The sequence below is a fragment of the Notamacropus eugenii genome, chromosome 1 (assembly GCF_028372415.1).
Source record: "Notamacropus eugenii isolate mMacEug1 chromosome 1, mMacEug1.pri_v2, whole genome shotgun sequence".
In the NCBI taxonomy this organism is placed as follows: domain Eukaryota; kingdom Metazoa; phylum Chordata; class Mammalia; order Diprotodontia; family Macropodidae; genus Notamacropus; species Notamacropus eugenii.
In genome coordinates this window covers 587309943-587327166 of record NC_092872.1, presented here as the reverse complement: position 1 = coordinate 587327166, position 17224 = coordinate 587309943, and the positions used below count along the sequence as shown (strand labels likewise).

The 17224-nt window shown below is 39.6% G+C and overlaps 1 protein-coding gene across 1 annotated transcript in view; it reads right to left on the bottom strand.

The window, feature by feature from the left end:
* ISM1 (isthmin 1) overlaps nucleotides 1-17224 on the bottom strand; it is a 98370-nt gene that overhangs the window by 39485 nt on the left and 41661 nt on the right. Inside the window, exon 2 of the mRNA XM_072634472.1 lies at nucleotides 3222-3461. Within this exon, the coding sequence (XP_072490573.1) occupies nucleotides 3222-3461 (240 nt within the window). The remainder of the gene's footprint in view (nucleotides 1-3221; nucleotides 3462-17224) is intronic.

Here is a 17224-nt window from a genome sequence, read left to right as displayed (position 1 = left end):
AGGTTCAGCAACTCTAGCTCCAACCTGGTTTTCTAGACTTATGGCACATTATTCCTCCTTACATGCTTTCAGCCAAACTGTCCTCATTCCCCACTCACATACCTCCCACTTCTATGCATCTTTATTTGCATCTCGTGGAATCCTTAGCCTTCCTTCAGGCTCAGTACAACCACTACCTTCTACATAACACCTTTTCTGACCCTCTTCCCCTCAGTTGTTAGTGTATCCAACTAAATTACTTTGTATTTACTTATCTATCTATCTGACCGTCTGTTTCTTTCTTTCTAAATGAACCTAAGCTCCCTGAGGGGCAGCTAGGTGGTGCAGTGGATAGAGCACTGGGTCTGGAGTCAGTAAAACTCATCTTCCTGAATTCAAATCTGGCTTTAGACACTTGCTAGTTGTGTGACCCTGGGCAAGTCATTTATCCCTCTTTGCCTCAGTTTCCTCATTTGTCAAATGAGCTGGAGAAGAAAATGGAAAACCATTCCAGTATCTTTGCCAAGAAAACCCAAATGGGGTCACAGTATCTGAAACGGCTCAACAACAAACAGCAAGCTTCTTGAGGACAGGAAGTCTTAGGAACCTCAATGCCCAGAACATTGTTTTTTGGTTGGAAAGGTTTCAGACTTAAGATTTCGTCTGTGCAAGGAACTCCCAGTGTGGAAACTCTACCCCACTTTCCAGTTGTTATTCATTTGTTTCAGTCCAGTCCAACTCTTTGTGGTTCTGTTTGGAGTTTCCTTAGCAAAGGTAATGGAATGGTTTGCCATTTTCTTCTCCAACTCATTTTACAGATAAGGAAATTGAGGCAAACAGGATTAAGGGACTTACCCCAGCATCATACAGCACTAAGTGTCTGAGGCCAGATTTGAACTCAAGTCTTCCTGACTCTAGATTGGGCACTCTAACCATCATGCTATCTAGCTTCCCCCTTTAATACATATCAATAATTTATCTATAACTTATGTTTTAGAGAATTAGCTGGGGCACAGGGAGCTTTAGTGACTCACTCTTGGTGAAGGTGCTAATGTATGTCAGAGGGAGGATTTGATACCATATTTTCCTGAGTCCAAAGCCATCTTCTATCATCTTTGAAATGCTGCATCTCACTGAACATAGTAGGTGCTTAATAAATGCTTGTTTAATTGAATTGTCACAAATATTACCTTACATTGTTACCTTTTCAATTACTTTGTGAAGAGCTGGGACCTTAGAGTTTTCATATATCCCACAGTGCCTAGGTATAGTGTCTTACATACAGATAGGCAGTAAATAAATAATGTTTTATTTTAGTTGAGTTGTGGTTCTGCTTAGAACTCAAGAAAAGCTCCTCAGTTTCTCTTTCTCTTGTCACTAGATTGTAAGCTTCTTGAGGGCAGGGACTGTCTCTGCCTCTTTTTGTATCCCCAGTTCTTAGCATAGTGCCTAGCATGTAGTAGGTACTTAATAAATGTTTACTGATTTTTCAAACTGGCATCTTAAACAAAACAGAGCTAAGAAAGGGTATTTCGACTCCTATTGTACCTGGCAGAAATTTTTTTAGAAGAAGTCATGAGAACACGGCCACTAATTTAGTAGTGATCAATCATTCCAGTTTTCATTTTGATGCGCTCTCTGCCTTGACTTATTTCTGGCATTTGTTGATGAGAGAGAGGATAGGGAAAGGGTGGGCAGTTACCCCCAGCTCATTTAAAGGAACTGAAAGTAACTTTGAAAATTAAGAGAGCATGAAAGTGGAAACATCTGCTGGGGGTCAGGAAATTATTATTAGCCACTGAGCCAAAGCCCTATTCTGTGCAATTAGACAAACTGGTGATGGAAGATCACAGTGGAGAGCTAAGGTTCAAAGCAGGGCCTGGCCGAGGTAAAATTGTGAAGTTGATGAGGTCAGAGTTTTTGTCTTTCCAGCCCCCTGTTTGACTATGCACTTTGTTAGTGTCACCCTCCTCCAGGTCACCAGTTTCCTATATTTTCTATACCCTTCCTTTCTAAAACTGCTCTCTGGAAATTTCTCAGTCATTCATACCTCAGAGTGAATGAGTTTAAGTCGATATGTTACCTTTCTCTGGGATATTTTCACTTTAATATGCTACCCTTTACTGACCCTTTTTTTCCTCTCCCTCTACTTGTATTACTTTATCAGGGGCCACATAGAAGCAAAATAACTCCCTCCCCCCATTTCTCAACTTTTTCTAATCCAAAATCCACTACATTCCTGTTCACCCTTTAGCTTACCTTCTGGAATTCATATTCTATCTTGCCTTCATTCTGGACCTTTTTTCTCAGATTCCTTCCATCTACTAGTCCTCACTAAGACCAAGCTTCCCTTAGATGTCCTCATATCATATACTGCTAAGTGGAGCTAAAGGAAGTCATGTAACCAGGCTGCCTGAGGACATTACAAATTCATGCTGTCCACTTCAACTGGTCCCTCACATAAACAACTGGGGCCATTCAATGATGAGCTCCCTCTTTTTCCCCTTCACTTCATCTCAGAATCCCCATTCTCTCCTCAATTTTCTCCAATCTCTAACAATGAGGTAGCCCTATTCTTTGCCAAAGTCAGCTCCTCTACAGGTGTCCTTGTTCTCATTGCCTTTCATTTTCTCCAGAAGATTGTCCCATGGTCACCATTTAGGGATATACCATCCTGAATATGCTTGGATAGGAGGCAGCCATTAATCACTGGTTGCTGTAGGTTTTTGCTTAGGCACCTAGGTTGTAACAGGGCTTGGAGTCAGGAAGGTCCGAGTTCAAACACTGCCACTTACTAGGAGGGCAAGTCACTTAACCTCTCTCTGTCTCATTTTATCATCTTTAAAATGATTCAGTCATCTCTAGGATCCCTTCTATTTCTGAATCTATGACTATATGATCCCCTCTCCATAGCTACTGGTTTTTCTTCTATACTGTCTTTAATTATGTCCGTTCTTTGAAAAAAACAAAAACTCCACTATAATTTGCCATCCCCTCAAGCTTCCATAATATATCATTCATCCCTTTTACCGCCAAACTCCTCAAAAGAGCTGTCTATATTCATTTCTTCTATGTCTTCTTCTCCTACTCTTCAACCCTTTCTAATCAATCAACTTTTGTTCTTCACAGTGCATAAAGGCATAGTTAACTGGGAAATGACTTAGAAGCAACTTGGGAAAACAACCGGGTCACACACTCTATTTACCTCCCCACAGTTTTACCTTCTGATCACAGCACTTTACCTGAATATTTGGATTTTGTCCATTGATATCAGCTTTTGAGAGATCTGGAAAGTTTGGTAGATCTAAGAGGAAGGATCTGGGGCCATCTCTCTGTAAAGATGTATGACTATGCTCCTGCCTGAACCGTTGCTTGGGGAATGGTCTGTGTGCAGCTTGGTGGTCAGGATACTCCCTCTGTTCTCCCCTGGTGAGTGAGAAGCTGGGCTCTGATAAAGAGTGGCTGTCCACATTGAGGGTGTTCTGGTGGGGAAAAAAGAAAAGTATTAAGAAGTAATTAGAGATATAATCAACCAAATAGGCCACCAAAGTCATTCAGTCTTATAAGCTCACATGAGCCCCCAGATGGAATCAGGAATTTGGCATGTTATTTCTAATACTGTAACTGACTCATTTTCATTCATTCATCAAAAAATATTGCCTCTCCATGCAACATTTGTTTCCGTGTCTTCAAATGCTAGATCATTATTGATTCCCCCAGTTTACTTGAGAATTTTGTGAGGATTAATGAAATAATGGTTATTGAATTAGTAACTGATTTGAAAGGAAAGGGTAGAGACCACAAAACAAATGCACCATCTTGAACTAAGATGGATAGTCTTCTAGAACTTAAGTAAAGCCAAGAGGTCATCAACTAAAGAAACAGGAAAGAAATTTCCCTTTATTTCCCCTGTAACTCTTATATCATCAATGTGCAGTCTCTCTCTCTCTCGCAAAATGTTTGTCCATTATTTTAGTTCTGTTGACTTACTAATTTTTATCCCTTTATGTGAGTTTTGAAAAATTCCAATTCTCAGTCAGGTTCTCATTACTACCTCCTTCTCTTCCTCTTCATTTGGCATACATTTTTTGCACCTAGAGTATTTTTTTCAATCAGTTTTTTTTAATTGTCAAGCACTTTTTTCCCTTTCCTTCCCCAACCTCAAACAAAACAAAACATAAGCCTTGTGACAATAGGAAAAAGAAATAAGCAAATTACATGGAGAATCTTTTTTGTGTGAAACTATTTGATGACATTCACCACCACCCTCCCAAGTTACCCAAGCTTGAAGTCTCAGTGCCATCCTCAAACTTCTCCCTCTTACTCATCTTACTCAGACCATATATCCAATCCATTGTCAAACGTGGTTACTTCTACTTTCCCCTTCTCTACTCACACCTTCATTATACTTGTTCAGACCTACATCCCTTCTATTGCAATAGCCTTGTAAATAGTCTGTCTGCTTTGGGTCACTCTCATCTAATCCATTCTCCATTCAGGTACCAAAGTGACTTTTTTAAAAGTCTGACCATGTCACCTCATTACTCAATGAACTCCAATGCTCCCTATTGCCTTCTGTTTCAAATGTAAACTCTGACATCTAAAGGCCATAATGACTTCTTATCTTTCCAGTCTTTTTACACTCTTCTTCTCTCCATATACTTTATGATCCAGCTACAGTATCCCATTCACAATCTCTTGATTATAACATTCAATCTTCTATCTTGGTACCTCTGCATTGACTGTCTTCCCATCTCTAAAAATGCTCTTCCCTCATCTCTACTTCTTAGTTTTTTCCTATTTCCTTCAAGATTTAGCTCCAGTTCCACCTTCTGGGCTTTCCTGATGCCTTTCTGCTAATGCCTTCCCTTCTCAGATTGCCTTCTGTCTACTCTGTCTATATTATTGATATCTAGTTACTTGCAGGTTGTCTACCCCATTAGAATGTTAACTCCTTGGAATCATTAACTGCTTTTGTCTTCTCAGTACTTAGTCCAATGACTGATACATGATACACACTTGGGAAATACTGGCTGATTGACCACTGACAGTGGTTACTACATAATCTCAAGAAACCAAAACCAGAAGAGACATGAAAATTTCTTCCTACGTGAGTAGATGAGATGGTTAACTAGACAGTCAAATGGCAAGTATCTACTAAGTCAGGACAAAAAGACATAAAGAACAATCTCAGCCCTCCAGGAATTTATAGCATGAGCTCACTATTGTTAATGAGAAATGAACATAAAACACTCCCTACAGGGTACTCCCCCAGCATGCACTATCACTTAGGGTAACCAGAGGGATGATGGGAACCTTGGTTCCAGAGGTAACCCTGTAGGGAGCTGCTCCTATTACCACTACTAGAGCTCTCAAATTTCCACATCCCATTTACAATCAGAAGACTTCATTAGCTCTTAGCAACAACATTTGCTAAAGTTTCATAACAAGAATAGTAATTACCAATTATAGTCCTGGATTACACTCTTCCCCCAAACATACAGACTGCCTATGGTAAGAATGGGCTCCAACTTAGGGAACAATGGGGTCTAAGACATATGTATAGGATGCATATGTTGCAAAGGCAGATCACAATTCCTAGTACTGCAGAACCTAGAAGCATGTATTCATAGAGTCTTCATACAACTCCCTGATAGGTGTGGCACCTGTGTAATTCACCCTCAGGATCTAGACTCTGGGGACTACCACCTCCCTGGCAGGTCATCCTGGCAAGCCAAAATCCTATAGGGTTAGCTCTTTCTTTTGGACCATTCTTCCATGTTCAGGGCTGGACCTCTACATAAAAGACCTTACACTAAATTATGGTGACTATCCAGTACCTTTACCAAATCTTCATGTCTTGAAGGCCAAGCCATAACTATTAAATTGCCATTTTTCCAATAAGTACTAAAGAACTCCAATATAAATTTTTCCATTGGTATATGCAAGTAAGTAATTTAGAAAAGGTAGGTAATCATGTAGACAAGTTCATTGTCTCTGCTGACTTCTTCATATGCAAATTAGATTCTCAAAGCCTAGCCTCCTTTCCCAGGGGGCAAATGAGTCCATGGAAAGTTGAAAAATGATCCACTTACCTGAAAGAGGCCCACATTCTATCTACCAGGCCAGAATATTCTCTGAGTTGGTTTTACTCAGTTAACCCATACATGGAGCCCACTGGCTCCATTATTTGCTCTTATATCCTGTATACTTGTCTGGAAGGGGAACACTCTTACTAATACCACTGACAACAAATACCACAAGAATCCAGAGAGCAGTTTAAAGATTGTTTCCAACTGGGATAGTCAAGGAAGATTTCATGGAGGAAGTGAGGCATAAGTTGGATAGGGTGAGGGTAGAGATGAATGAGGATGCCCATTGGAGAGAATTCATTCATTCATTCAACAGGCTTCCATTAAGCAACTACTATGTATAAGACTCAGTGGTAGGTGATAGGAATTCAAAACAAAGTAAACAGTCCCTCCCCTCAAGGAGTTTACATTCTTCTGGGGAAAAATACTTATACACAGTTAAATCAATATAAAATATGTAGAAAGAAATTTCAGAGGGTAGCACTAACAACTGAGGGAGAGGGAAACGGAAGGGGAGAAGCAGAAAAAGAGGTAGGTAGTACTTAAACTGAACTTTGAAGGAAGCTAGGGACTCTGAAAGGTGGCAGTGACAGAGTGCATTCCAGGTATAAAGGACAGCCCTGCAAAGGATGGAAGCAGGAGTTGTAATATGTTGTCTAGGGAACAGCAAAGGCCAGTTTTGCTTGAATGTAGAGTATGTGAGGGCACATAATTTGAAATAAGACTAGAAACATAGATTAGAATCACATTGTGGAGGACTTCTAAGTGTCAAACAGATGAGTTTGTAACTAATCCTAGAGGCAATGGGAAACCATTGAAGCTTCTCAAAAGCGTTAAATCTATGCTCTAAGAATATCCATTTGACAGCTCTGTGGAAGAAGAAGTGAAAAACAGTCACTGGAAGCAAGGAGGCCAATTAGGAGACTTACTACAATAATGCAAGCAGAAAGCATGAGGGCCTGAAATAGAGTAGGGCTTAGAAATGGTGGAACCGAAGAACAGCGGTAAAGCTAAGGCATTGGGCCAGGAGTGGGCCAGTTGGTCTAGAAGAGAGAACTTATACATGAAAGGAGTTTAAAGGAAAACACAATGGCAGCAGATTCTACCCAAATCTTGAAATTATACTTTGCCCTACTCTTATAATAGCTAGAATACTGTGTTCCATTCAGGGCACTATTCTTTAGGAAAGATACTGATAAGATTGGCCACCTGAGGAAGGCAATCACAATGGTGCTTGACCTGAAGTCTGTGCCACAGTGAGGATCAGTTGAAAGAATTGGGTCTGGCTAGGCTAGAGAAAAGAAGACTCCAAGAGCCACATGACAACTGTCTTCAAGTACTTGCACAGAAAAGGTTTTAGATCTTTGGTCTCATTTGGTCTCTCTCTTTGATCTCAGAATTAGGACCAATAGGTAGAAGTTGCAAAGAAATAAATGTGGGTTCATTGTCAAGAAAAACTTTCAGATAGCAGGATGAAGAGGGGAGCTATCCTGCTCTAGAAAGCCATAAGAACTCACCAAAAGTTGAATGGAATACCTTGGGAGATAGGGAGTTTTCCCTCTTTGGGTGTGGGAGATCTAGCCAGAGCTAGATGACCACTTCTCAGGTATAGCTTCTAAGTTCTCCCCCAACGTGGTGATTCTCTGATTTTGGAAGTCATCTCATTTCCCTTTTCATCTCTAATAACAATAATTTCCTTATACTAGCCAGTGTAAAATTCTGTGTGAGCTTAAAGATGTAGAAGACAGTGTTGTGAAACTCACTGACCTTTCTTTTTTTTTACCAATCCTAACCTTCTTCACCCAGTTTCCTCGGTCTCTCTCATCTGAACTTTCTTTGGAAGATTCCTCTGGGATGTCATTTTCATGTTTTCATAATGAATGGAGATGGGGCAGGGGAAGGGGAGAAGATAGGATTTCATGGAGCTTTGGGTCTGTGGTTAATGCTTTTGGGGTTTTGCAGTGTACATTAAGGCCAACTGTCTCCACACATGGCCCCCTCCTCACCCCAAGTAGGAGAGCTGCCCCTGCCTTTGACCCAGGCAAAGGGATACATTTAATATCAAAACGTTCAACACCCTCGAGCATATTCAGGGTTTGGAAAAGCCCAAAGACAAGAAGAATCCGGTCGATAATTATCTTCTTAGAGAGTTAAAAATGAAGAGATTCAGTAGATTTTAAGTTAACAAAGATGATTCTTCATACAAAAAGAATGAACTTGAAAATGTCCTTCTAAAATGAATGGTTCTGAAGTTCAAATTCATTTTAAAATGCTTCTGTGTATGAAGAAACTTGCTTCTTGAATCAATAAGAGAAAGGAGGCTGAGGCAAAATATGAAAAAACTCTGTTTCTGTCTCCTTTCACTAAATGCAGGCTGAGTGGGAGAAGGCTGGCTGTCCTTCAACATGTTTTGGCTTGCCTTTGCCTTAAAAGCCGGAGACATGGCCACGGGCATCATTTTTTTGTTCACCTTTCAAGCCATGGCTCTGCTATGGTTTTTGTCTTTTGGCACTTCTGCACTGAGTAAGCTCCCTTGGCATTCCAAGGCATTGCACAACAGAATTCAGGGCCCAGTGAGTATTGAACCAAATTCCAGGGTAACAAGGGAGAAAAGCAGAAAAAAATCTCTTTCTAAAGCTCAACAGGAGCTAAGTGGATTAAACCATTTCTCCATGTTTTTTCTCCCCTTGCTTTCTGCCTGCCATCCTCCTGCTCCCAAACATATAACCTTTCCTCCTCCCGGCCTCCAACAGTGCTGAAGGGGGCAGCTTCTCCTTAGACTCTGGGTGATTGTATACCCAAAGGTGTGGGAAGAGATTAGTCTCAGAAGAGACCACCAGTTTGCTCTTCTCGATTTTGGAGGTTCTGGAAATTAAGCCTGAGTCTCACTGCAACAAAGCATGCATATTCTTTCATTAGATGAGTATTAAAAAGAGAAAATACATCTCGCATTTGCTACTTCTCAGCATTTTGATTCGTTGATTAAAAATAGAATTTTATCTGATTAAATTTTTATTTTAGTTGTTGGACTTTTCTCTTGGTTAGGGATAAAGAGCCACATACTCTCATCCCAGCTCAGCTACTGACTTCAGTGTGACCCTGAGCAGATCACTTAGCCTCTCTCCAATTCAATTACATGTTTTGTAAAACAGAGCTGATAATACATACTAACCTCTCACCTTCCCAGCAGGACTGTGAGGATTACTTAGATTGTGTCTACACAGTAGAAAAGAGAGTGTAGAGTTAAGGCAATTAGCTGGGTAATTCAGGCCAAATGTACTTTTGCTGGGAATATTCAGATAATTGAGGTAGATGTATTTTTTGGCACTGCTGCACTGCTCTATTTCTCCCCAACACTCCTCCTCCCATCCTTCACTCACCACCCTGAGCCTGACCCTCAAGTTTGGAGAGAAGTTGGAAGATGTGATGTAATACAGAGACTCAAACTCTGAGCCTTGTACAGGGCTCCCCATGCAACTCAACAAGTGATTCTGGAGATCTGCCTGTAATGTTCTCCTGGGGACTTTGCTATAGGACTACCTAATACTATACATTCTCCTGCCTTATTTCCTTCCTCCTTCCCTCTCTCTATTCCTCCTTCCCTCTCTCCCTTCCTTCTTACCTTTCTCCTTTCCTCCTTCCCTGCTATCTTTCCTCTTTTCCTCCCTTCCCCTCTCTCTTTTTTCCCTTCTTTCCTCTCCCTTTTTTCCTTCCTTCCTTCTTTCATCTCTTCCTTCCTTCCATCCATCACAGATATACAAACTTACACTCCCAACACATGGAAGGCAAACCCCTCCCCTTGTACCATCTCAGTCCCTGAGAAAAGGAAGGGAATTACATTTTTTTCTACTTCAGCAACTTGACCCTCCCTTGAATAGATCCCCAAGAGAGACTAAAACTGTAGATTATATTATAGCAAAGTTCCAGTATAGTCAAGTAAGATAGGAAAATCCTCTCTCAAATTATGAAATGAAAATCCTGGCAATCACATGCCAACTAGAATTTACTGAAGATGTAAAATGGGTCCTTACCTGTTCTCAAACAGCTACACTGCCCATCTTCCTTATAGAGCATTTATTGTAGAAATCTATCATTTATTAACTATATTCATTAATTTCATGCATTCATTCATTCAACAAGCAAGTGCCTACTATGTACAAGACATTGCAGAAACAAAACCAAAATAGTTCCTGTCCTCAAGGTATTAGGGAAGGGACTAAGGAAAGGGAATATGTAATAATTCCATAAAGATTACTATGTGTGAAGCACTGTTAAGCACTTTTAATAAATACCTTATTTGTACTGTTATTTTAAGAAACTTAGGCAAGAAATTTTGTGACTTTCTTAGGGTCGCACAGCTGGTAAATGTCTAGGGCTGTATTTGATTTCAGGTCTTCCTGACTGCAGTCTCCCCTCCCCAATCCAATGGGTCAACTGCTGCCCTTAGTGGGGAGGTTTATACACAGGTAAATAAATGCTATATGCAATTATTTAAATATATTGTCTGCACCTGTGATTCCATGGGTACAAAGAAACTATGCCAAGGTAAATAAGGACCTATTTTACAATTCAGTTTTACTGAATTGCTTGGAAGCACTTAGAGGTTGTGACTTGCCATGGGTCAATTGGTCCGTCAATAAGCATTGATTAAGCCCCTATTATATGCAAGGCACTGTGCTAAACTCTAGGAGGACCAAAAAAAGGTAAAAGATTCTTAGATTACATTCAGGTGTGGTCACATAATTTATGTCAGAAAATTTGCACTTGGCCTTCCTGCCATGAACATCGGCCCTCTAGCCACTAATAAGCCAAATGCAGCCCTTTCTCCATTACTGCCTTAGTTAGAAGGGTAATTCATGGGACATACCAGATTTGGGAAAATGCTTTATGATCAATAAGCTGTACCTGAAACTGGACATTGAACTGGGAGATTATTATCAGCACTGGGGCATCCTTGCAGGAAAAATAAAAATACTCCCCCTGTCACCTTAAAGTGTGACTATACCAATGAAGCACAGAATTAAATAGTTCTACATGTATATGTGGACTCACTCTTTCTTCTGAAATGATCTTAATTGGCTTTCCACGTTGACCCAATTATTCAAATATTACTCAATATTTAACAAACTTTGTGTTGGAGGGGGAAAAATCCTACCTTAAAGTTTCTTTAGAACATAAGAATATAGCAAATTCTATGATTTATGGTCGCAATGATGTATTAAGCCTACTTTTCTGTCTTTGGAATCAAGAAACATCTTCTGTTCTCCATATTGGACTACCCAAGGTTAGTGAGCAAGTATTTCTCCAGTGCTTACTGGATGCCAGGCACTATGCTAAGCCCTGGGAATACAAAGGGGCAGAAGTCCTTGCTCTCAAGGAGCTCACAATCTAATGGCGAGATGACAGGGAAACACTGTAAAAATGATATATATGTAAGACAAATTGGAGATGATCAACAGAGGGAAGGTATTCAGAGGATTTAGAAAAGGTATAAGGTGAGATTTTAGCTGAGATTTGAAGGGAAGCCACAAAGCAGAGGTGTGAAGATGGAGAGAATTCCAGGCTTAGCGGACAGGTAGAACAAAGGCCCCAATCTGGGAAGGGGAGTGTCTTTTTAGAATAGCAAGGAGACCAGTGGCCTTAGATCACAGAGTGTGTAGGATTGAGTAGGAGGAGATAGGGAGATAGGAAAGGTAGGAAAGAGATGAGTTACAAAAGGCTTTTAAAAAGAATTTTATATTTGATCCTAGAGGTGGTAAAGAGCCACTGGAGATTATTGAATTTGAGGTTGATACGAGCTTTAAGAAGATCAATCAGATTGCTGAGATGGACTGGAGCAAGGAGAGACCTGCGTCAGGGAGACCAGTAAGCATGCTGTCATCATAGCCCAGGTGTGAGGAGATGGAGAGCTTGCACCAGGATGGTGGCCGCCTTAGAGAGGAGGCAACGTATACACCAGATGTTAAGAAAATGAAGTTTAAAGAACTTAAAGCACCACATAAGTGGTCATTGTTATTATTGTTTCTATCCCTATCCTTCATGCTGTTGTGATTTATTAGAGCTTATAGACTTGGCCATGTACCCTGTCAACCTTCATCTTTTCATCCTGGAATCTTAACTTCTAAATTTTTATTGCATGTTTCGGTGAGGTGGGATTTCAGGGGATAGATGGAGCAGGTGTGAGATGGGGAGTGAAAGGTCAGAAGCGAAAGGCAAGGAGGCTTATAGATTTAGAGCTAGAAGGAATTCCTACAGTTGTCTGGTTTGACTCCATTATTTTACAGATGAGGAAACTGAGACCCAGAGAGGTTGTTAATTGTCCATCCTCACACAGATAGCAGGTGGCACAGCCAGGATTGATGACAGAAATAGGAGAGTAAAGGAGAAGTTCAGGAGACTATAGAACTTTTTCTTCTAACATATCGGATCCCTTTATATTGTTTAGCATTCCCCATGAAATCATGGTTCCCTACCCTTACAATTTTAGAGGATCACTTGGCTGCCTATTTCATAAAGAATACTGAGATTCTCTGTAATAAGAGGTCTTTCACAATTATTCTTCAAAGCTTTTAAGCATTATTCTCTGCTCTCTTTTCCTTTGCTCCAGTGAGGAATAAAGATACCTTTTCCTTAAGGCTTATCCTATGAGTACTCTTCATCTCCCTTGCTCCTGGTCTTCTCTAGTCTTCCTCCAAAAGTCACCTTTTCTCCTTTAGTCATTTTCAGTCATTCCATCTCCACTAGTTCCTTTTCAGCTACGTATAGACATTATTAGGTCTATCCAATCCTTTAAAAAAAAAAGTCTGCCCTTGACTCTTTTTTTACCCTATCTAGTCATCATTCTTCCTCTTTTTCCCATTCATTACCAAACTTCTGATAAAAAACTGCCTACGCTTAATACCTCCACTTTCTCACCACTCATTCTGCCTCCTATAATCTGGCTTTCTGCTCTATCATTCTGCTCAAATGTTGTTTCAGACTTCATCAGTTACCACTAATCACCAAATCCAGTGTACCCTCTTCATTTCTCATCCCCTCTGACCCTTTGGCATCATTTGATGATCCTCACCACTCTGTTCCCCTACTTGTATCCTCACTCTGCACCCTTGGATTCATAGTCACTCTTGGTCCTCCTACTACACAATTTAATTACTGCTTGTCTCCTGACACTTAAAGTTATTGTTCACAGAATTATATTATTTAGCGTCAGAGAGTAACATGGTCACCATCTAGTAAAACCCATACCCCAAAAAGAATCTCCTCAACAACATACTTGACAACTAGTTGTTCACCCTCTACATAAAGACCTCCAGTGAGGGAGTAACCCAATTCTCCCCAAAGCAGCTATTTTGAAAAACTCAAATAGTTAGGAAGTTTTTTTCCCTGACATAAGACAAAATTTACCTCTGAAACTTCCACCTATTTCTCCTAGTTCTGCCCCTGGGGGCCAAGGAAAAACATTGATTCTCCTGCATGATAGCCCTTCAAATGCTTGAGAGAAGCTTTCCCTTAAATCTTCTTTATCCCCTGCTAAACATACCTAGTTCCCTTATCCAAGTCTCATGTGGTATGGACTAGAATACCTTGGCACTCTATTTGTCATTCACCAGCTCAGCAATGTGCTACCTAAAGATGAGCACAATATTCCATTTGTGGTCTGACCAGGATCAGGATAGTTGGAACCTACCCTCCTTGGACACTATGCTTTTTTTAATGGAGACCAGGATCACTTAGTTTTTTGGCTGCTACATAGCCTTGTTGATTCAAATATCTCTAGAATTTTTCAGACAAACAGCTTAATGCCATGCTTCCCCCATCTTGTACTAGAAAAGTTGATTTTAATTGTTTTAGCCCATGTGAACCTATACATTCAATCCTATTAAATTTCATCTTACATTCAATTTAAGTTAATATTCTAGACTGCCAAAATCTTTTTTGGATTCTTACTGATTTTCACTGTGCTAGCTACTTTTCCCAGCTTTGAGTTACCTGCAAATTTGATAAGCGTATGATCCACGTTATTGATAAAGTGGTTCATTATAAAAAGTTCCTTCTGGGGTACTCCATAGGAGGTATTTTTCCAAGCTGACAGGGAACCATGTCTCTGAGTCCAGCTAACCAACAGTTCTAATTGTACTATATTATCTAGCCCAGTGAGAGCAAACTCAAATAGAAACTGGAGCCACTCATCTAAAATAAGGATCCCAGAGGACTGAATATTGACTTAGTTTTAAAATTTAATATTATCTATGTCTTGTGGTATTTTTACTTATTTTGTCAGATATTTATATTTTAATCTGCTTTGTGCTGCACTTTGTAGTGTTGTGAACTGCATTCCCTATGTGGGCTGTGTGTTTTACACCTCCACTCTAACCCACATTCTCGTTTTTCCTCCAAAAGAATAGCATATTATCCTTTTTAAAACACTTCAATAAAATCTAGTTAAACCATATCTAAAGCATTCCCCTCAAATCTATCAGCTTAGCTCTTCTATTAGAAACATAAGGGTAGTCTGACTTGTTCTTGCTAAAGTCATGCTGATTATTTGTGACCAACAGTTCACTGAATTCAAAAAGCTAATTTCATAAAAGAATGAAATAGCCCCTGCCCCAAAGAACAGACAAAGGAAGGAAACATGCATATAGGAAATAATAAAAGCTAGACAATTACTTGTCTATTATGCCAAACTGGAGATTCCTTTTTGTGAATAATTTTGACTAGATGATTAATAAGGTACTTTTAACTCAAACTCTCTGATTCTGTCATTTTCCACAGAAACTGGAGGGAATCAGGATAGGTTCCCTGTTGAAAGTGTCACTTGGCATTGAGTTTTGAATGAATTTGGGCATTCTAACAGGCATAAGTGAGAAGGGACAGTTTTCCATTCATGGGCTCTCAACTTGTGCAAAGAGATGGAGCATCAAGGATGGGAACACTAGGCCAGTTTGCACAGAATATAGAGTACATGAAGAAGAGTAGGGCAGGAAACTTTGGAACATAGATTGGAGCCAGACTGGGAAAGTCATTAAATGACTAACAGAAGAGTTTGTATCTTATCTGAGGAACAAGATAGAACTACTAGAACTTCTTGAGAAGGGGAGTGACACAGTCAGAACCTGTGCGTTAGGAATAACAATTTTGCCAGTATTTAGAGAATGAACTGGACAGCAGAACGACTTGAGGCAGAGAGACCAAGTTAGAGATTGTTGCAACAAATCTTAGAAAGATGGGATGATGTCTGAGCTAGGGTGGTGGTTGTATGAGCTGAGAGAAGGAAATGATGACAAAGTATATTGAGGGGGTAAAATCAACAAGACTTTCTAGATACGAGATGAAGTATAAGACAGTCAAAAATGGCTTTGAAGTTCTGATTTTGGGAGACAGTAAGGATGGTAATGTCCTCAGTAGAAATAGAGACATAAAAAGAAAGAATAGTTTAGGGAGGGGAGGAAGAGAATATAAGACATTCTATTACAGATATGGAATTTTAAGATGAATTTGTGATATCCAGGTGGAACTGTTCAGTAGGCAGTAATGTCAGACTGGAATTCAGGTGAAAGATGAGGGGGAAAAATAGATCTGGGAATAGAGATGATAATTGAAAAGGATGGCTTCTCTTTCTAGATGTTCAGTAACTATACCATTAATAATATATCCTTTCATTTTGCTGGGAAGTTTGAATATTGGTATTAAAACTATGGCCTTTTTCAGGGAGAAGTAATGGCTACTGGATTTTTAAAAAAATAATATTTATTTGTTTGTTTAGAATAGAACTGGGATTTCATTTGTTTAGGGAAGGAATTCTCTACCAAAGAAGGGAAAACAATATTGCAACTTAAGTCTTAGAGATTTGTCTGGGGTCCCTGAAAGGTCTCAAGTAAGTTTTTCAGGGTCACATGACAGTATGTGTCAGCTTCAAGATATGAACTCAAGTCTTTCTGTTTCTGTTGCCTGTTATCTATTACATCACATAGGTTCTCATATCATAATGTTATAACATAATTATAATTTATTTTAATGATGAGATGGCAGTAAGGAAAAAGGCTGCAGAGCTGTGTATCTGTGTATTCTACATCCCTAGGGACACAGATCTGAAATAGGTTTCATCATGGAATAATTAAGTGAAAAGAAATCGAAGAGGGCTAAATATGAGATTCTCCAGAGTTCCTACCTCATTTCCCCCATCCCCAATGCTTTCTAGACAATAGTTCTTCCAGGTGCTCTTCCAGGTACTGGCCTTGGTCCTATTCTCTTCACTTCCTATACTATTTCCCTCAGCAATTTTACTTACTCCCATGGACTTAACTATTGCCTTCTCTAAGAAAATAATTCCACAATCTTCATCCCTAGTGCTGAACTCTCTTTTGAGCTCCAAATATCTCCAACTCCTCACAAAACATTTCTACCTCGTTACCCCCACTGGAGTAACCCTCAAATTCAACTTGTCTAAAATTGTTAAGTTCTTCAAGGGTGTGAACTGTCTTATCTAAAATCACACTCCTCTACAATGCTAATTACTGTGTTCTAGACATAGTAACTGCTTCATTTTTTTTAAATCAATGAATCAATGAATGCTCAAATAAGCAAAGATTGCCCCACTTTCGGTCATACTAGATGGGCAACATATAGAATCATTTAATTTTGGAGTCAGAAGGGAAAATGAGTCACAGAGGAGTTAATTGAGTTCTCTGAAGATTCACAGCTAAATTAGTGATAGAGCTGGTACTAGAACTCAGATCTCTTGACCTCTGAAACAGAGGTTTTTCCATTATTTCTTCACTATATAGCCTCTTTCACTTATTACATGTCTCTAGTCCTTGAGAGACTTTTTGACAATGAGTTTTTTATAAGAAAGATCTTCCTTTTTGCTAAACTTGATTTGAAAAAGGTTCTTAAATGCTAGTGGGCCAAGGTAAAATTGGGTAGGAAAAGCAAAAACATTGTAGAAAAAGACAAAGAAGTGTAGGGTTCTAAAGTTTTTCTACTTGTGTCCATTTCCCCCAGTATATCACTAGTTAGAGATCAAAGATATGTAGCCACTGAATCAGACCACAGTTTGGCTGATCCTACTCATTTTGGTCATCTCCATGAGTGAGTTGGTTCACCACAGCCTCATCAAATATGAAGGCATCCAGAATGATCAGTGGTTCAGT